This window comes from Andrographis paniculata, unplaced genomic scaffold (assembly GCF_009805555.1).
Source record: "Andrographis paniculata isolate CXL003 unplaced genomic scaffold, ASM980555v1 Contig5END, whole genome shotgun sequence".
Taxonomy (NCBI): domain Eukaryota; kingdom Viridiplantae; phylum Streptophyta; class Magnoliopsida; order Lamiales; family Acanthaceae; genus Andrographis; species Andrographis paniculata.
Window position 1 is genome coordinate 4,469,556 of NW_026137595.1, and position 18,392 is coordinate 4,487,947.

At 40.0% G+C, this 18,392-nt stretch overlaps 2 protein-coding genes, 2 long non-coding RNA genes and 1 pseudogene across 8 annotated transcripts; 1 reads left to right on the forward strand and 4 right to left on the reverse strand.

Annotated features, from left to right (window-relative positions):
• Positions 1 to 1,410: 1,410 nt before the first annotated feature.
• On the reverse strand, positions 1,411 to 6,024 carry LOC127258696 (uncharacterized). Its single transcript, XR_007840346.1, has 9 exons — positions 5,775 to 6,024; positions 5,306 to 5,534; positions 4,124 to 5,088; positions 3,943 to 4,041; positions 3,762 to 3,851; positions 2,192 to 3,671; positions 2,043 to 2,105; positions 1,897 to 1,962; positions 1,411 to 1,816 (listed from the first exon to the last, which is right to left on the reverse strand). It is a non-coding gene; the product is annotated as an uncharacterized LOC127258696 (long non-coding RNA).
• Positions 6,025 to 6,331: 307 nt separating this feature from the next.
• Positions 6,332 to 10,719, forward strand: LOC127258824 (cytochrome b-c1 complex subunit 8-like). 4 transcript variants are annotated; one of them, XM_051285841.1, is made up of 3 exons: positions 6,332 to 6,617; positions 8,268 to 8,330; positions 9,070 to 10,719. In XM_051285841.1, the coding sequence occupies exons 1-2, from the start codon at positions 6,448 to 6,450 to the stop codon at positions 8,314 to 8,316; spliced, it is 219 nt and encodes a 72-aa protein (XP_051141798.1). In that variant the 5' UTR covers positions 6,332 to 6,447; the 3' UTR covers positions 8,317 to 8,330; positions 9,070 to 10,719. The 4 variants fall into 4 exon arrangements, with proteins under 4 accessions (XP_051141798.1, XP_051141795.1, XP_051141797.1 ...); XM_051285838.1 differs by lacking the exon at positions 9,070 to 10,719 and adding an exon at positions 8,888 to 9,014 and having other exon boundaries at positions 8,260 to 8,330; XM_051285840.1 differs by lacking the exon at positions 9,070 to 10,719 and adding an exon at positions 8,888 to 9,014.
• Positions 9,651 to 11,439, reverse strand: LOC127258788 (probable LRR receptor-like serine/threonine-protein kinase At1g06840; annotated as a pseudogene).
• An 86-nt stretch (positions 11,440 to 11,525) lies between these two features.
• LOC127258825 (uncharacterized) lies at positions 11,526 to 13,419 on the reverse strand. 2 transcript variants are annotated; one of them, XR_007840366.1, is made up of 4 exons: positions 12,251 to 13,419; positions 11,970 to 12,104; positions 11,675 to 11,746; positions 11,526 to 11,584 (listed from the first exon to the last, which is right to left on the reverse strand). It is a non-coding gene; the product is annotated as an uncharacterized LOC127258825 (long non-coding RNA). The 2 variants fall into 2 exon arrangements; XR_007840367.1 differs by having other exon boundaries at positions 11,970 to 13,419.
• Positions 13,420 to 14,110: 691 nt separating this feature from the next.
• LOC127258789 (uncharacterized) lies at positions 14,111 to 15,477 on the reverse strand. The gene is made up of 4 exons (XM_051285782.1): positions 15,348 to 15,477; positions 15,097 to 15,230; positions 14,489 to 14,579; positions 14,111 to 14,361 (listed from the first exon to the last, which is right to left on the reverse strand). Exons 1-4 carry the CDS (start codon positions 15,475 to 15,477, stop codon positions 14,111 to 14,113), a joined length of 606 nt encoding a protein of 201 aa, XP_051141739.1.
• Positions 15,478 to 18,392: the final 2,915 nt, after the last annotated feature.

The following is an 18,392-nucleotide window of genomic DNA, read 5'->3' on the forward strand; positions in this document are numbered from 1 at the left end:
ATTTTATTTGTCAGTTGTAGATCATTGCGAAGAAAATGGGTTTCCATCAGGGCGTATGGTTACCGATTTTATGCTTTTACCAATTTCATTAGTGTAGCTCTCATGTTTAGGGTTTGGGTCTGTAGATTTAATCTCCGAATTTGATCTCTTTGGGTGGGTAATTGATTTCAGTAATACATTTGGTATATTGAAATCCATATCACTGTAGTTTTATGATTCACGATCGCTAATCTTCAACCGTATTTTTTGGTGGGTAATCGATTTTAGTTATTTTGTGATTAACAATCTCAATCTCTAAAATTTTGTATTTTGATACAAATAATGTTATATGTTTTTCTCCTTTTACAATCATTTTACTATTTACTATTGAATATGATCAGAGATGTCGTTTAACGACTCAAAAACAAAGTCTAGGGGGCGGGGAGATCTTGACCTAAGGTATCGATGCCCACGATGCAAGTGTAGGACCGTTGTAGCAATCTATGTTGTTGGACCAACAAAGGAAACCCAAGGAAAATTATTTTGTAATTTCTGCGTTGGAGCCTGCAATTTTTCCGTTGGCTTGATCCAGTAAGCACCCGCTTTGGGGAGTGGAGCAACGATGGAGATGATGGGAATTAATCGGAGGTTCAATCCACTGCATTTCATGGGGAGCAACTAAAACAAACAAAGGTTGTCGCTGATAAAGTGTCTCAATTGAATGTGGTTGTGGAAGATCTACGCCGTGAAATAGAAGTGTAGCGCACCACATTGAGGTACATCAAGCTTATCATGGTTGGTGTTTTTTCGGTTACTATACTCAAGATCTTGTTTTAAGTAGTTGGTTATATGTTCGATGGTTTGTCCGATCTCGTTTTGTGTTGTAGTAGTAGTAATGAAGAACATAGATGTTTCGATGTTCTGATTTTAGGTTTGGTGTAGGTTTATATAATGGTGTTTTGATTTTTAAATTTGGATGTTTTGTTTTTAGCGTTGGTGTAGGTATGAAGATGGATGTGAAACATTGTTTGATTGTCTCCTTCCGTGGTATAAATATGGGTGTTTTGATATTTTGATTGTAAGTTTGGGTTGGATATTGTGATATTGTAAGGAATTCATCTGGGACCAACATTATACAATTAGCATAATTAAACATTCCAACAAGTAGCACACAACATTGTGCAATTGACAAGAAACAAAACATTCCAATAAGTAGCACTTAGCATTGTACAATTGACAAGAAACAAAACATTTCAACAAGTAGCACTTAGCATTGTGCAATTGACATGAAATAAAACATGCATAACCGTAACCACTGGACCAATCCTTGCCTTCATGTAATAGGCACTCAACATTATGTAAAAAAACAAAACAAAACATGCAATATTAAATGCATTCAACATTTCAATCCCTGCCTTTATACAATTGGCAAAATTATGCAATATGCAATTGGAAAAATTAAACATGTATTATAGTCGCAACGGCATTATAGCATACATTATACAAAACATATAATATCGGCGACCGTTAGGTAATGTAATAGGCAATTATACAAAATGTTCCAATCACTACCACTATCGATGACCGTTGGACATAACAACAACATAACGAACGACATACTAATATATCTGCTACTTATACGAAATGTTCCAATCCCAACCATTAGCCAACACAAAAATATGAGAAATATAGGGCTTCATAAACGGTCACTTAAAGATCCACCCGCCGATGGTGGTCGACGCCCTCCCGGTTTAAACGAAAATCTAACGCTTCGGAGAAGCGAGGATAAAGTTGGACATCGAGATGCTCCACTCCTATACGTTGTCTCGGATGGATCCTATGGATGGACATTTTGTCAAGTTTTCACACACGCATGTATATTTTTCATAAATTAATACAATAGTGTTGATGCCGTACCGATTGGACCTGAGACGATTGTGTCGTTGGTGTCGATTCCGGAGCGGGATGAGAGTTGGAAGCCACCTAACAGGTATGTTGCAATGGTAAAAAATTTATCCACAAAATGAGATCTAAAATAATTGCAGAATAGCCCCGAAGAGTACTTGTTTTGCCTGGGGGCGGTTATCCGACATCGGGCTGGATGGGTCATCATTCGGCGTATTTCCCTAATTTAATGTACATTGCAATGAAATAACAAACACATATTTATGGTGCACTGAAAAAATAGATTCAGGAGAATTCTACCATGTACCTGTTCTGTCTGGTTGCGGCCGTCAGACCTCTTTCCGGATGGGCCCTCATTGGATCGATGCTGCCGTCCAGAAGAGACGTTTCAATTCCAGAAGAGATGTTTATTTTAAATTATATGTTGATGTTGCCCTCCAGAAGAGACGTTTCAATTCCAGAAGAGATGTTTATTTTAAATTATATGTTGATGCTGCCCTCCAGAAGAGACGTTTCAATTATAGTCTCTTAAATCGCGTCTTGAAGTTGTTGTACATGTGCCGGAGACAGAAGCGATGCTCGGCCCCTGTTGCTCGATAAAAAATCGCCTTCACCAAACCCTTTTGTTGTTCAGAGATGAACGCCCACTCCCCTATCCTCGATTCCCCAAGGTTACGCAACAAGTGCTCTAAAAACCAGTCCCACGTTTCTCTACAAACGCAAAGGCAATGGGGTAGTATTCTCATTCGGGTCTCGTCCGATGGCCTCAGAAGCTGCCCTTTGTAGAACCCCTAAAGAAAACACCCGTCCAGCCCAATGAACGTCCGACATCCTGCCTTGAAAGCGTCATTCAATGTAGCTAGACAATAGTACATCTGCTTCGGTACCGGAGGGTTAAGTCCACGATCAACATGCAAACTACAATTGCTTCCCAGGTTGTATTTGCATATGGTAGCACAATAATCATAAAATCTTCTATATTGTTCAGCCTTGCTCCCCTTTATCAACTCCATTGTATACTGCTTAGCTCGGTAAACTTTGTACAAAGTCACCTCAACACGCATATCCCGATGTATCTTCTTTTTTAAAGCAGGTATAGATATGTCTGGATTATCAACAACAATGTCCTTGATTCTTTTTTCGAAGTACTTGTAGTTCGCATGTGCCTTAGACGACTGATGTGCGCAATTATGGACTCCCTTTAATGTTTTAATTTGGAAAATGTCTCCTCCCATGACGCAAGACGCGTGTATCCTCCACTCATACCTCTTTCTGCACACGGCTATCGCCTTCTTTTTTTTCATTCTTTACCAGATTCAAATCCCAACCACGACGGACAGCCCAATCCCGAATAGCATGTCTGTATTTATCTCGGTTGACAAATTTCATCCCAACCTTCAAATCCTGTACAACTAAGTCCAAATCATCATCCCATTCCTTGAACACCGGACCCAATCCCTCATACAATCATGTTGGGCTGCGGAGGAGCCCATTCTCCTAACTCAAGCCATCAGAACACCAACCTTCTGCCTCCGCATTCCCCCCTCCTTCTTGCTCACAGTCCCAAGCCTCCTCATTGTTGCTCACTTGCGAGAGTTCATCCATCTAATATGTTTCATCCTCATAAGCATCTGAGCTAACTTCCCCAACCACGTCCTCGCTCCCCCACTCTCCCCTCTCCGAATTGTCAGTTTCCATTTCACGTGCAACCTCCTTCTGCCACTCTCGATAAATCTGTAGGTCCTCCCAATATTTGTCGGCATCGGTGTTATGAGTATCATCATTGTCTACATAGTTTATGAAATTTTCAGCCATAAATTAGTAAAAATAATTAAGAAAACAATATAAGAATTCATTTGAAGCCCTGGTTGATTTACCGATAGGGTTTGCATACTCCACCTCACTCAAAGCCTGACCTCCCATGCCCACATTGTAATCTGTCTATGGCCCTCCCTCGTAACCCTTATCTACATAGTTTATGAGATTTTTAGCCACATGTCAGTAAAAATAATTTAGAAAAAAATATAATAATTCATGTGAAGCCCTGGCCGATCTTACCTACAAGGCTGGCATACTCTGCCTCGCATCAAGCCTCACCTCCCATGCCCTCATTGTAATCTGTCCACGGCCCTCCCTCATCACCCTTATCTACATAGTCTATGAAATTTTCAGCCACATGTCAGTAAAAGTAATTAAACAAACAATATAAGAATTCATGTGAAGCCTTGGCTGATCTTACCGACAGGGCTTCCATACTCCGCCTCGCACCTCGCGTGACCTCCCATGTCCTCGTTGTAATCTATCCACATTGGTTCCTCAACACCTATGTACTTGAATCCCCTTGGCTTTCCTCGTCATCATCGTCACCATAGCTGTCCGCATCATCATCGCTCTCATCATCATCATCGCTCTCATCGTCATCGCTGCTCTCATCGTCATCATCACCCTCCTCATCATCATCGCTCACCTCTTCCGTTTCTGATCGTGCAATACCTTTCCCTTTAAGATCCATTTGTTCGTCATGCGGATCAAATCTATTTGTTAGGTCCTCAACTCCTTGGTTTTGAAAATTATCATTCATGATCCCACACATATCATCCATGAATATTGCATCGTCATCATCCACATCATCGCCAGTATCCTCACCATCTTCGTCCTGCTCAATCGGCATGAAAGCCGGACCGCTACTTTCCCCTACGTCCTTACACCATTCCAAATAACATACATCCGTCTCTGTGGTCCTTGTGGGACGCCCGTACTGATTGTATACCATCATTGGCAAGCCCTTGTCATTGGCATATATAGAAATTATACTTTTTCCGTAATGGATCTTGAACATTTCTAGAACATCTTTGTCGCATCTAATCATATAAATCGGTCCCCGAAGATTAACACCATGGCCGCTGATAGGGTTCCAGTATGTGAGCTCTACAACCCCTGCTCTTTTGCCTGCGCGGGCATACATATCTAAGAGAGCACTATAATAAATCCGGTCCTTGTCGATACCCGAAAATCGAACTGTCCTACCACCCTTATAACGATGACATGGGCCCTCCCACTCGGTATACCCACCAACCCACATATATAATATATAAATTGTCCATAGAGAGGTAGGGGACCACAACCAGTCAGAATAACTAGCAATCTCCACCAAAACAATATGGAATTTTAGAATGAATCAAGCGCCATCAAAATTGGTAGTTCCTACAAAAGATACAACAAAAAAATTGCATAATAAATAATGGGATAAAGTAACCCAATCCAAAAAGACAAAAAAAACTCATATTTTCAAGAAACCAACGTGTATATACGGTCGATCTCGTGTGGACCCTCGCTAAACCAAAATCGAACTTAACCAGTTGTTTTCGCACAATTTAATGTCTTCTTACTCACAATTCGACAAACATTTGCAAAATTTTACCTATATAGGAAGGACTCCACGAATTCAGCCCTAGTTTTTTTTCCCGGTTTGGCCAAATAAAATTGGACACGAACGAGTGATGGAGGCGGAAGCGGCGGAGAGAGAGATGAAGGTGGAACCGGTGCCGTCGGCGGACAAGACGCTGCAGTCATGATTCGGCTTCAGAGCGGCGGATCGATGGGCGAGAGTGAAATCACGAGAGAGTGAATCTGTTTGCCCTAGTTCCTAACTACAAAATACACAAAAGGACAAACCGGTCCAACAAGAGTTAAATTTTATGTCGTCAGTGCTTTTTGGAAGGGGGAGCGAGTATGCAACGTTTTTACAAACTACAACTGAGTGTTTTGGAGTTTTAGAAACAAATGAAATTTTCAACAATTTTGGAAAACCACAGTAGACTTTGATGCTATTTTGCCAAAAATCTTTGTTAAAATCACGAAAGAGCTTTAAAATAATTGCAAAATTTTACCTATATATGAAGGACTCCACGAATTCAGCCCTAGTTTTTTTTCCCGGTCTGGCCAAATAAAATTGGATACGAACGAGTGATGGAGGCGGAATTGGCGGAGAGAGCGATGAAGGCGAAAGCGGTGGCGTCGGCGGACAAGACGCTGCAGTCGTGATTCGGCTTCAGAGCAGCGGATCGATGGGTGAGAGTGAAATCGCGATAGAGTGAATCTGTTTGCCCTAGTTCCTAACTACAAAATACACTAAAGGACAAAACGGTCCAACAAGAGTTAAATTTAATGTCGTCAGTGCTTTTTGGAAGGAGGAGCGAGTATGCAAGATTTTACAAAACCACAACTAAGTTTTTTGGAATTTTAGAAACAAATAAAATTTTCAACAACTTAGGAAAATCACAATGAAGTTTGAGGCAATTTTGCCAAAAAATCTTTGTTAAAATCCCAAGAGCTTTAAATAATTGTAATTGGGCCGACTCTAAACATAGGGAACCGAAGGCCCATTAAACACCCAAAATCCCAACTGCCTATAATATATTTGAATGTAATCATTCTAAATAAATGGAGTACATTTTTTCATCAGCCATTAGCGTTCATTGGCTCTGCCGTTCGTTTCGTTCCGGAAACCATTTTAGGGCAAGAGTTCATTCAAACCCTAATTTGTAGGTGGTGCCAGCGAAAATGGGGAAGCAACCGGTGAAATTGAAGGCGGTGGTGTATGCTCTGTCGCCATTCCAGCAGAAGGTGATGCCTGGCCTCTGGAAGGACTTTCCGACCAAGATCGCCCACAAGGTCTCCGAGAATTGGATCAGCGCTACTCTGCTGCTCGGTCCGCTCGTCGGCACCTACTCGTAAGCATATCAAATGTGTATTTATTTATTTGTATATATATGAATCTATGATTTCGATCACTGCGATGTTTCGCGGTTTTTATTGGTGTATGCGATTGATCCGATTGTTATTCTGTATTGAGGTGAAGGATATATCTGAGAACTTTTGATCTGGTTTGTTTTACCCCGTAATCGAGTCTTTAGATTCTTATAATTGCTATTCTTAATTAATGGAATAAGAAACGATGAAAAGGCTTCTTCTACAATACTTGGTATCAATCAATGTGGCTAAATTCTGTTAGATACTGATTTATTTCTCAATGAAGACGCTTTTTTTTTTTTTTTTGTGCTCAATCGATCTAGTGTTTGTTTCTTCTAACGATTAGTCATAATCAGTGTTACTAATCCTAATCATTTTAGGAGGAAAGTTACATCAGTAATGATGTAACAACAAGATTGTGATAGTTTGGCGTTATGAAGCTATCAGATTATAGATTGGTGGACGTGCACGAAGAAAATGAATTCAAGAATGTCTACAATTGTAAAATGAAGTAAATAAGTGATCGAATGATCTTTGTTGTAATTGACCTGTGTTTTTCATTACATTGCTATACTAGTATCTATTTGCATGTAAAACAATGTAAAATCCGTCAAAACCGTCTAAACTTTTCCTAAACTACTCTTTAATCGACCAATAAGAATAAATAGACAATTATAGTAAATTAATTAGGCTTCTTTGTTTGTCTGATTTGCAACCTGATGAGAGACGTTCCCGGTGCCTGATGGTAGTTATGCACAATATAATGGGTTTAAATTATGTCCCATGAGAGTCTGACGATGTCATCGTGTTCTATGGCATGTTTTTTGTTAACAATGTTACAGTTATTAAATTTTTACCTAGTAATCGACAGGATTAAACTGTTCTGTTCCTTACTAATCAAGATACATAAATGGGCGGCTATGATTTATTTTCCTTGGAAAATATAAAAAAATGAATGCTTTAATATATTTGACATTGGACAGTCACAAAGGTTCTACCTTTAGAAAACATCCATTTCAAATAAATCTGTGGTTTTAAATAAATGATGGTTTTACATGAAGTTCTAGATTTGCTTTGACTACCTAGTTGCTTAGCGCGGACTTACTTGGAATTATTTTTGTGTATTTTGTGTTGTTTTAAGTCGTTTCTTCATTGTTTTGGGAACTGGAATAACGAGTATGAGATACTTGTTTGGAACCAAAAATGCTAAACTGAAATGAAGTAATGAAAGAACATGCCCGGGTGTAATAAGGTCAGTGTCTATTCTTTATCATAATATATGTCTTGCGAAGTGAAATTTCAATGTGCTTGGATGCGGCAATGGGTTATAGGCATGCACCTGATCAGCATTTTGTTTCTTTTGTTACACACATGTTATTGCACTCTAACTAGATCGTCGTTGTCAGCATTTATTGAGTTCAGTTTTTCTTGTTTACAACTACGTTATAGTATAAGTATTTCACAACACAAATCAGCGAACCCATGCTCACTGACAGACAGAAACATGTCTTATTCTATTGATTTGACATTGGCCCATGTCACAACAGTCAATTTTCTGTCTAATCTGTTATTGGAACAACTAGCCTGATAATTGAATCTTTTGGGGGGGGGGGGGGGGGGGAGGTTTGCAGATACGTGCAGTGGTATCAAGAAAAGGAGAAGATGGAACACAGATACTGAAGTCGATGAATGGGGTAAATTAATTTGTGTTTTGCCTTAAGAAGGAAAGTTCATAGTTTGTGTTTTTGCCTTAGGATCCATGGATTCTGAGTTCTTCCAAGCGTTTCTCTTGGGGAATGGGATTTAATGCATTGCTTGATGTATTATCCTAATAAACATTTCCCATGCTGGTCAACTTTTCAATGAATAATCTTAGTTAGTAGTCAGTCATGTGTAGTGTAGTTTAACTGAATGACTTTATTCTCATCAAATTTAATCAGATCCGTCATTGAAACTGTACATCTTTCCGTGAATTTGTTTACATGTAATTTGCGCGTTCCTCTCTTTTTTTTGGGGGGGGGGGGGCATGTGTTTTAAGTTCTGATATGTTTAAACTTTAAAATGGTGGCTCTTAGGGTGCTGAATTAAAAAGACAAACAACACATAAATTACAAACATAATATAAAAAAATATATAGTTGTTCTGTGTGAATTCATATAATCTGTTGAATTCTTAATATAATGAACACGTGAATTAAAAACAGCCCATAAAGTGTTAAATAAAATCGTATAATTGTGTTGTATGAATGCAGGTAATGTTGAAGTTGATTTCGGCACATTAAGTATGTTTGAGTAACTCGTATAATATTTCTTGTATTTTAGTAAAAAATGTGTAAAATATTTGGTATTTTATTTATTGTGTGAAATCTTCTTGTTGTATTTTCTATTTACAATGTATGTTATATTATTTAACACCTATTTATTCAATAACTAGTCTGAGAAAAGCTAAAGAAGACAGAGACGACTATCTATCCTGCTGCAGTAATTAATAATGCATGCATGGATGCAGTAGTTGTTCTTGAGCTCTCTGCTGTCCAGAAGTACATAACCACCTTAATGAAATGCCTCCTGTCTCACCTCGGTTCGACGCTTGTAGCGTCTCCGCTGATGAAATTGGTCATCCTCAGACAAAAGGCGTTGATGATGACAGAGGCACGCCCCTCTTCCTGGGATCATCTCCAATTGAGGGCCCGGCCAGGTTCACCAACTTCCCCACACACATGGAGTCAGCAGGGTAAGGTCCCCCGGTGACATCAATGATCGGGAGTATCATTCCCGAATGGTATGCAGTGTTCACCTGAAATAAATGTTCGTCAGCCGACCTGAGGTAGATGAGATGGAATCGACTCAAGGAAGAGAGTCAGTGATAGTGGAACGGTCGGTACCCGGACAATGTTTTTGCCATGGAAAATCAGCTGCAATCCAGTTAACAGCTCCAAGAACACAACCCGGAGGCTATAAACCTCGCTCTTGAGGAAATAATCGGGATCCAGATATCCCTGTAAGAAGCAGATGTCAAGTTATAGGATAGTTGGTCTTACGAAAGATATATATATGTTGGAGGAGGTCTAGGTCTAGTTTTGTTACATACAGGGGTTCCCTTCCCTTGACTACGGTAGATACGTGACTGTGTTCTGATCCCTCGAGATCTGGCACCTGAGCAAGTCGGGACAGCCCAAAATCGGCAACCTTGTCTGTGTACTTAGAATCCAGCAATATGTTGGTTGCTTTGATGTCCCGATGGAATATCGGAGGATCAGCTTCCGTGTGAAGGTAGAGAATGCCCCGTGAAGCGATCCTTACTCTCATTGGCATCTTGTACTTCCCTGTAATGTCATTGACATTTTGTGATACCGGAGGACCTTCGAAGAACGGCATGAACTAATGAAGTCGAGATTTACTGGATAGGTGATCCTTCAGTGTTCCGTTGGGCATGAACTCGTAAACCAGCATCTGCATTGTTAAGTTAATGTCGAGATGGCTATCTTTGTGCGCTTAAAATATAGGACATACATGATCATACCTGTTCGCGCTCTTCATCGCGGTATCCGACCAACTAAACCAAGTTTCTGTGATGCAATCTCGACGGCAGTTCGATTTCTGTGAGGAACTCCTTGAAGCGATCCCTCTTTTATGGCCACAGCAGTTCCATCAGCAAGGGTGCCTCTGTAAACCTTCCCGTATCCTCCTTGCCCGACCTGGCTCGAGACATCAAAGTTGCTCGTCGCCAGTGCCATTTCAGCGTAAGTGAAATTCTTAATGCTATCAATTTTGATCGATGCTCTAGATGCTGCCATTGTGTGAAAACAAGGATTGCTTACGTAGTGTGGCGGATAGGCAAAAAGAATGTGCTGAACTTAGCAAGTGAAGTATTTATTATCGAAAGAAAGATGCTAACAGAGGCGCCTTTTCGAAGAATTGTGTTGTTTCTGGAGGCGACGTCTTAGGACAAGAAGCAAGACCATAGCAGATACAGTGAGTGTTGCAGCAGCTAATGTCCTGAGTATAATGCCTGCTAGAGCACCCTTGCTCATACCTGACGATGATCCTGGGGGAAATTCTGTGAAAAGGTAACTATAAACAAGTCAGGACACTCCTCGACGACATAATTGTCGCCCATGTTATGGAAATCGAAACAAGGTGATAAGATTCGGACGCTTGCCTTCATTGTAAGGCTCCGAAAGTGTGAAGTTAAGAAGCTCAAAAGGTCCGAATACTTTGTTGTCATGAATGTTCCATCTGCTAAGCATGCCACGGATTCGTATGACCTTGCTCCGATTGAATATCCTCACGGATTCATCAGCATTGAATGGGAAGATCTTGAGCAACATTCTAAGACGGCTCGGCTCCCCTTCCCATTCAGCCGAGTCGAGGACAAGCTGATACAGATGCAAGCTGAGTCCAGAACTAAGGTACTCCTTGAAATCATCGACATATGGAATAAAATCCGAAAAGCCGGGAATCTTCATGGGTATCCAATGTACAGTGGAGCAGCGAGAATCGTCACAAGATATGGTGGCATGAAGACAAACCCGATGGAAACGTTGGGAGGGATGGCGAGACTGCCTGCCTGAAACATCCATAAAGGAATTGTTCTGGAAATCCCTGCAACATCAAGAAGCGGATATCTATCTTAGATGATCATTTTTCAGTTTGTTGACCAAATGGAGATAGTAAGATCATTTTATTTGTCTTGGCCTTACAGAATGAGGCGCTCGGATGATGCGCAGTCGGGAATAGGTTATTCCCGCGCAAACTGCAGTGTTCCTTAGACTCCTGATACAGCCAGAAGAGTGTGTGGCATTATCTTTGTTAATATGTCCAGAGAGAAAAGATCTTGAATTCTAACATTGCAGGGGTTGTAGGACTTACAGCTTCAGCAGGAGAGGCACGTCAATGTAAGAAGAGGGTATTATATACTCCCGGTGAAGTTGTTGTTATCAAGTTGCCTGGAAAACAGAAGAATGCAGATAATAAAAATGAGACTTTCTGTATACGATTGATTTCCAAACTGCGAATGTGTAATGAACCATATATACAGTATCAGCAGAGACTGCATTTCTGAGAGTTCCGGTGGAACAACTCCGGATAAGTTGTTATTATCCAGCAACCTGAATAAACTTTTTCCTTCAGTAAACAGAACAAGACATTAAGAATGAATGACATCCAAGTCGGGTGGTATATGACCACTGAACGAATTGTTGTTAAAGTGACTGATGATGATATAGCATAGCAAAAAGGTTAGAATCATTAGAAAAATGTCGAGACCAAAACTGCATCACTTTCAAGTGTAGAAATCAGAACAAACAGAAATAGTCAGCAGGTGTGTGTTACAAATGTTTTGCACTGCTCAAGTTGGCAAAGGACAGGGGAATTGGTCCGGATATTCCATTCTGCATTCGGTTTAAATTGGACAGATATCCGAGTTCTTGAGGCGAGGAACCGGTTAGTCGATTTCCACTGAGAAGCCTGCAAGATAGCAGTAAGAATTGCATAATGTTAAAAGAATGCTGAAAGAAGACCAAAGAGGTATTTGTACTCACACAAGTTTCAAAGTTGAAATGCTCGAAACAATTACTAGGAATGCGTCACAACAGAATGCATAGCGATCATACTTTTACTGTAATAGGCCATGCCTCTAAACCACAGGAGGAGAATCACACTATCTGCAAATAAGACAAACGACCAAGTTCTCCTGATAGGTTTCTATCCAGCAACAGCCTCCTGTTGAGAGAAATAAACGAAAACAGACGAGGATCACCATTCATTTGTTGCTCAAAAAAATCATACAATTCTTGAACATTAGCCGTCATCAAGACTGGTGTTATGATAATAGCATATGATATGACCCCCTCTGCGAAGATGGATCGATCAGACTTGACTCGATGGATTGCAATGCACTCAAGTCACTAGAGAAGAATATTCTAAAATCTGACTAATTAAAAAGAAAGGAAAGGAAAGGAACAAATTAAAACAAAAAACGCTGAAGCTTTCATGCTGCTTCTAGTTCTAGTTCTAGTTCTAGTTCTAGTTTGCTAACTTAAACACAAGGCAGATATCAGTTAAGCTTGGTTTCGTTCATTTCCCAATAACCACATTATTAACTTAGAAAGCTGTAATCAGAAGAAGCGTGAAATAGCCCATAGCTGTAAGCCCGGAGATTCGTTTTTTCACACCACCAAGAGATTTTTATAATGTCAGATAAATTGCAGATTGTTGCAATTCTACAAAAAAAACATAATATTTGGAACAACAAGAAACAGAAACAACAGCCGGATGAGTTTTTTCAGAATTGGCAACAGAAACAAACAAGCTAAGCATAAGCAGCAGGTTGCTAACGACGTCGTTTGACTCAGCTTTGCTGATGCCATTTCTTCACTCTTCCGCCGTCATACAATTTGCTAGAAACGATCACACACACACCCAGGAATCTGCCAGGTTGTTATATAAATCCAAACTAGTTGAAGTCAAGATTGAAATAATAAGAATAATATGAGAATTGGAAAGTTTGGTTCTCGCGGTAAGAGTATGTTGAAAGAATTAGTGTTATCGGAGAGATGCAGCAGAAACGGTGATTGAATTTGGTTGGCCATTGTGGGCATTGGATAAATACAGAAATATATTAAGGAGGTCCTCAATTACAATTACAATTACAATTACATCAGCTTAGCTATCTATCTGTTTCACCCCAAACTTGGAATGTTGCCTTGCGTACTCCACTCCAGTCATGGACATAGTCTTCGCATGGCGGCCAATACTCCAGATTTTTGTTACATTATGGATGGGAAACAATAATCACTTTAATTAACGGAAAATAGTTGCAGCCACAGCCAGGAATATTGTATAATAATCGTCGTGTTACACTGCTTTGGCATTTCAAATTACATTTCGGGCAAGTACACCGGAGGATGTGTTTGCTCTATTTTAAACAATTGCCATTTATCATTCACAGATTTTTTTAATATTTATAAAATTATTTAGGTAAAAAATAAAAAGTGCTTCTAATAATATAAAAACAATAAGTTTTAGTTCAATTATAAAAAGATTATCAATTCTCCGTTATAAACAAAAAAAAAATTAATAATTTTTACGAGATTGAGAACATAAATGAAATATAAAAGAAAACAGAGAGAAAGTTGGAGAGAAAATTTATCTGTTTTTATATTTTTTACCAAAAACACTTACCTTTTTAGTTATGAACTAATAACAATTAATTTGTACTATCTCAACAATTTTATGTCACGTCGAAGGTAATTTGTTACACAAAAGACAAAAATGGTGACCCTGCTCCAATTCATAATGCTAGCAACACAACACAAACTCTGGAATTTATTACCCTCCCGCAAAATGTGGTTGGGCTCCGGCAAACACATTTTGAACAATAATTTCTGAAATATTGAACCTGATAAGCCTTTAGTCAATATATTAGCTAATTGCTCTTTCGTCGAAATGTGTTCAACAATCAACATAGTATCCTAAACTTTCTCTCGAACAAAACGTACATCGAGATCAAAATGTTTGATTCGATCATGGTGCGCTGAATTTTTGCTAATCTGAATTGTGCTCCGATTGTCGCATAGAAGCTTTGAAGTCCCAAGAAGAGTGACCTGAAGTTTAGCCAACATATTTTGTATCCACATAACTTCGCATGCACATGCATCTAATGCACGATATTCCACCTTCGTTGAACTCCGAGCTACCGCTGATTGTTTCTTTTTATCTCCAACTGATTAATGAATGTCCCAAGAAAATGCAATATCCTGTAATTGACCGTCGAGTAGCCATGCAAGCAACCCAATCACTGTCCGAATAAGCTGTTATTTCCAATGGTGAGTCATTTCGGAAAAACATACCGTTATTTGGGTCTTTCTTTAAGTAATGTAATACACGTAGTGCAACCCTCATGTGCAAATTTGTCGGGCTATCCATATATTGAGAGAGAACCTGTATCGCATATGTGATATCCACTTGAGTCAAAGTGAGATAGAGTAATTTACCAACAATTTGTCGGTACATGGATGCATCATCCAGCATCGTGGAACTAGCTGCACTGAAGTTGTGTTGAACCTCAATTGGAGTAGCATAAGTCCTCCCTTGAATACATCGATATTCTTGAATGGGATCCATCTTGCATTTCCTTTGGCTTATAAGAATCCCATTTGTTGTATGTGTGAGTTCCATTCCAAGAAATAACCGGGGCCGTCCAAGAAGGTGCATTCAAAATTGCTGTTGCAAAAGATGCATCACTTGTTCCACATTGGACCAGCAGCTACCGCAAAGAATTATATCGTCAACGCACACAAGAAGAACAAAAAATGGACCCCGATCCTTGTGTTGAAAGAAGCACGATGGATTTGCTCATGATTGAGTAAATCCAAGTTGGATGAGGACTTCGGTGAATTTTGCATTCCATTGAAGGGCTTGTTTTAAACCATATAAAGCCCTTTTTCAACCGAAAAACCTGATTTGGAGTAGAAGGAGCACCTGTGAGATGCTGAAAACTTTCTGGAAGCTCTATGTAAACTTCCTTATCTAATTCTCCATTAAGAAATGCATTATGAATATCTAATTGCTCTATCCACAGGATGTGAGAAGCTGCAAGAGCAATCAGAAGACGAACTGTAGTATGAGGAACCACGGGACTGAAAGTCTCATGGTAATCAAAACCCTCACGTTGGTTGTATCATTTGGTAACCGACCGAGCCTTATAACGTTCAAGAGTTCTATCAACTTTAATCTTTACCTTATACACCCATTTACAATCAATTGCCTTTCTCCCGGAAGGTAGAGGAACAACATCCCGAGTATGATTATCAGTAACGGCTTGCAATTCCTCACGCATAGCTTCCACTTATTCTAAATGCTTCATAGCCTCCCCACATGCAGAAGGTTCCAGAAGGTAGGAAGGTGTAACTGGGGGATATCTATCAAAAATGGATTCGGGAGGGAGAATCAAGAATATAGTTTGAGAGGTGTTGTGGCAGGCGTCGAGTTCTGGAAGGTCGATGCAGAGCTGATTCAGGTATTTGGGAAGAATCATAATGGACGTTGTGTGCAGGTGAGGTGGCAGGAGATGTTTGGTTGCCAGTAAGGGTATCAGGGTGAATGGAATTGCCTGTGAAGGTGGAGGCAATTGAGATGGGGAATTGGTGTGGGTGACACAGGCGGTGAGATGGATGGAAGAGTAATGGAAGACTGAATGAATGGGATAGATGTATTTTGATCGACACTTTCAGGACCAGGATTGGATATCGATGGCTGCTCCTGAAAAGGAAACTCGGTCTCATAAAAAATGAAATCACGAGATATGAAAACACAATGATCATCCAAATCATATAGCTTGTAGCCTTTTATCCCAGCAGGATAGCCAATGAAAATACATCTGCTGTCAAATTTTGAACGATGACTGGGTAAGGTGGACGCATAAGACAAACAACCAAACGTACGTAGATGATCATAGTTAGGTGACCTGCGATTTAGGAGTAGATATGGTGTTTGATATTCAAGGACACGAAAAGGCAATCTATTTATGAGCATCTCCCCGAAATTTGATGGGAAGATTTCCTTGAAACAACAAGGCACGAGCTACAGTGAGTAGATGCCCATGTTTACGCTCGACAACTGCATTTTGTTGAGTAGAGACACAAGAACGTTGGTGAATTATCCCCATTTCTTCAAAAAAAGAAGTGAGATTGAATTCAACACTGTTATCTGAACGAATGATTTTGATATGAGAATAAAACTAAGTCATAACAAATCGATGAAATTTTTGAATAAGCAACGCCTTTTCAGATTTTCTATGCATAAGATAAGTCCAATTGAATCGGGAAAAGTCATCGACAATGGTAAGAAAATATTTGTGACCCGCTAAAGACTCTTCATGATACGACCCCCAAATGTCAACATGAACTATATGAAAAGGAATGACAGTATTCTTGACATGAACAAAGAACTTGAGCTGTTTTTGTTTGGCTCGATGACAAGTATCACAGATAGTTAGTTGGCTATCTATGTATAACGCCATTATCTTTCAGATGAGATAGGATCTTTGAAGGGGCATGACCAATGCGAAAATGCCATATGACAGATGAAATAGATTGAGCAAATGGTTGGTGAAGAGAAGAAGATCGATTGCAGTCCTAATGGAGGAGGTACAAGCCATTTACTTGCTTAGAAACTCCAATCGTCATCCACGATGGTGAGGCCTGCAACCAACATTCATTAGAAAAAAAATAAAACGAAATTGTTGTGAAGTAGTGAGCTTACTGACAGACAACAGATTGCAGATGAATCTAAGGACTAAGAGAACTTCAGATAGAGTGATAGTAGAGGTGACAGACACAGAACCAACATGACTGGCTGTGATTCGTGTGCCATTAGGCAATGTGACCAAAAATCCAGTGATTGGCTGGAGATGAGAAAGTAGGGAAATGTTTCCGGATATGTGATCTGTAGCACCGATGTCTACAATCCAACTTGAGGTAAAGGTGGAAGAGATGACAGGGTTTGTAATAGAAAAACATATGGAGAGAGTAGGTTCAGTGTTATTACCAGAAAATGAAGGTATACCACCCCCATAATCTGCCTGCAGGGAGCTCTGTGAAGCATTTTGTCTCTCAGCAGGTTGTGCAAATGCATGATGATCTAAAACTGTAAGGTGCTGCTGTGATGGAGGGTGGAAGGAAACTGATGGCTCAGGTCCTTGTGCATGATGGACGGCCGAGCTGGTGTGCTGTTGGTGAACTTGAAGTCCTTTAGAAATCTAATAAGTCTGTAGCACTTATCTTTAGTATGTCCTTTCTTTCCACAATGAAAACATGTGAGCTCCTTCCTATTTCTTTTCTTTGTTATGGCTACCATAGATGTTGTGTCTTCCCAAGTGAGCTTAGTGTATTGTGGTTGTGACTCTTCCCGATGGACAACATTGTAGGCCTCATCCAATACAGGGAAAGAATTTTGATTGAGTTGTGACCGGATGACAGAATGCCTCTCATGCAGCCCATTCAGAAACTTGAAGGTTAGGTCCTGTTCATGTTGAGCTTGAAATCCTTGAAAACACTCATTGCTACAAAGTTCACATTTGTAGTGTGGTGGTGGGTGATAATACCACAGTTCCTCCCAAATCACCATAAGGTTGGTATAATATTCATACACTAATTTAGAACCTTGTGCCATTGGATAGAGTTCACCCTGCAATTTGCAAATGCGGTTGTCATCGGGAACAGAGAAACGTTTGTGAAGAGCTTTCCAGATTTGGCTTTCTGTTTTCATGTAGAATACAGTAGATGCAAGGCTGGGTGCCATGGAGTTGAAAAGCCAAACGAGAATGAGATTTTTGCACCGAGTCCAAGCATGTCGTGTAGGATGTGTTTGTGCTGGTTCAAGAGTGGTGCCATCCAAGAAACCATCCTTGTTCCGAATTGAAAGAGCTAAAAGAAAAGAATGGCTTCAGGTTGCATAGTTTGCTCCTCTAAGTTCAGGTTGAATGCACACACTTCCATAACTTTCATTTGGATGAATAAAGAAAGATGAGGCAGGATTTTCATCAACGGATCGAGCCATGGCAAGGGCTGGTGATTCTCCTTTGAATTCCATAACCAAAGAGGAGAAAAGAGCATTAAAGCTCTGTGTTGGAACCTAAAATTCGGAGGTTCCAAGACCGTTCGTCGATTTTTTGTTGTAGATTCCGGAAGTACTCCAAAGAGCCTGTCCGTCGTCGGATTTGGGGTGGCTCCTTTGGTGGAGCCTGCACACAGC

Coding starts and splice junctions, on each gene's coding strand:
- LOC127258789 (XM_051285782.1), bottom strand. CDS start 15,477: ATGCGTGAGGAATTGCAAGCCGTTACTGATAATCATACTCGGGATGTT. Junction 15,231..15,347: donor AGTTGATAGAACTCTTGAAC/GTTATAAGGCTC, acceptor TTGCTCTTGCAG/CTTCTCACATCCTGTGGATA. Junction 14,362..14,488: donor AAAGAAAGACCCAAATAACG/GTATGTTTTTCC, acceptor TTCATTAATCAG/TTGGAGATAAAAAGAAACAA.
- LOC127258824 (XM_051285838.1), top strand. CDS start 6,448: ATGGGGAAGCAACCGGTGAAATTGAAGGCGGTGGTGTATGCTCTGTCG. Junction 6,618..8,259: donor CCGCTCGTCGGCACCTACTC/GTAAGCATATCA, acceptor GGGGGGGGGGAG/GTTTGCAGATACGTGCAGTG. Junction 8,331..8,887: donor TACTGAAGTCGATGAATGGG/GTAAATTAATTT, acceptor GTATGAATGCAG/GTAATGTTGAAGTTGATTTC.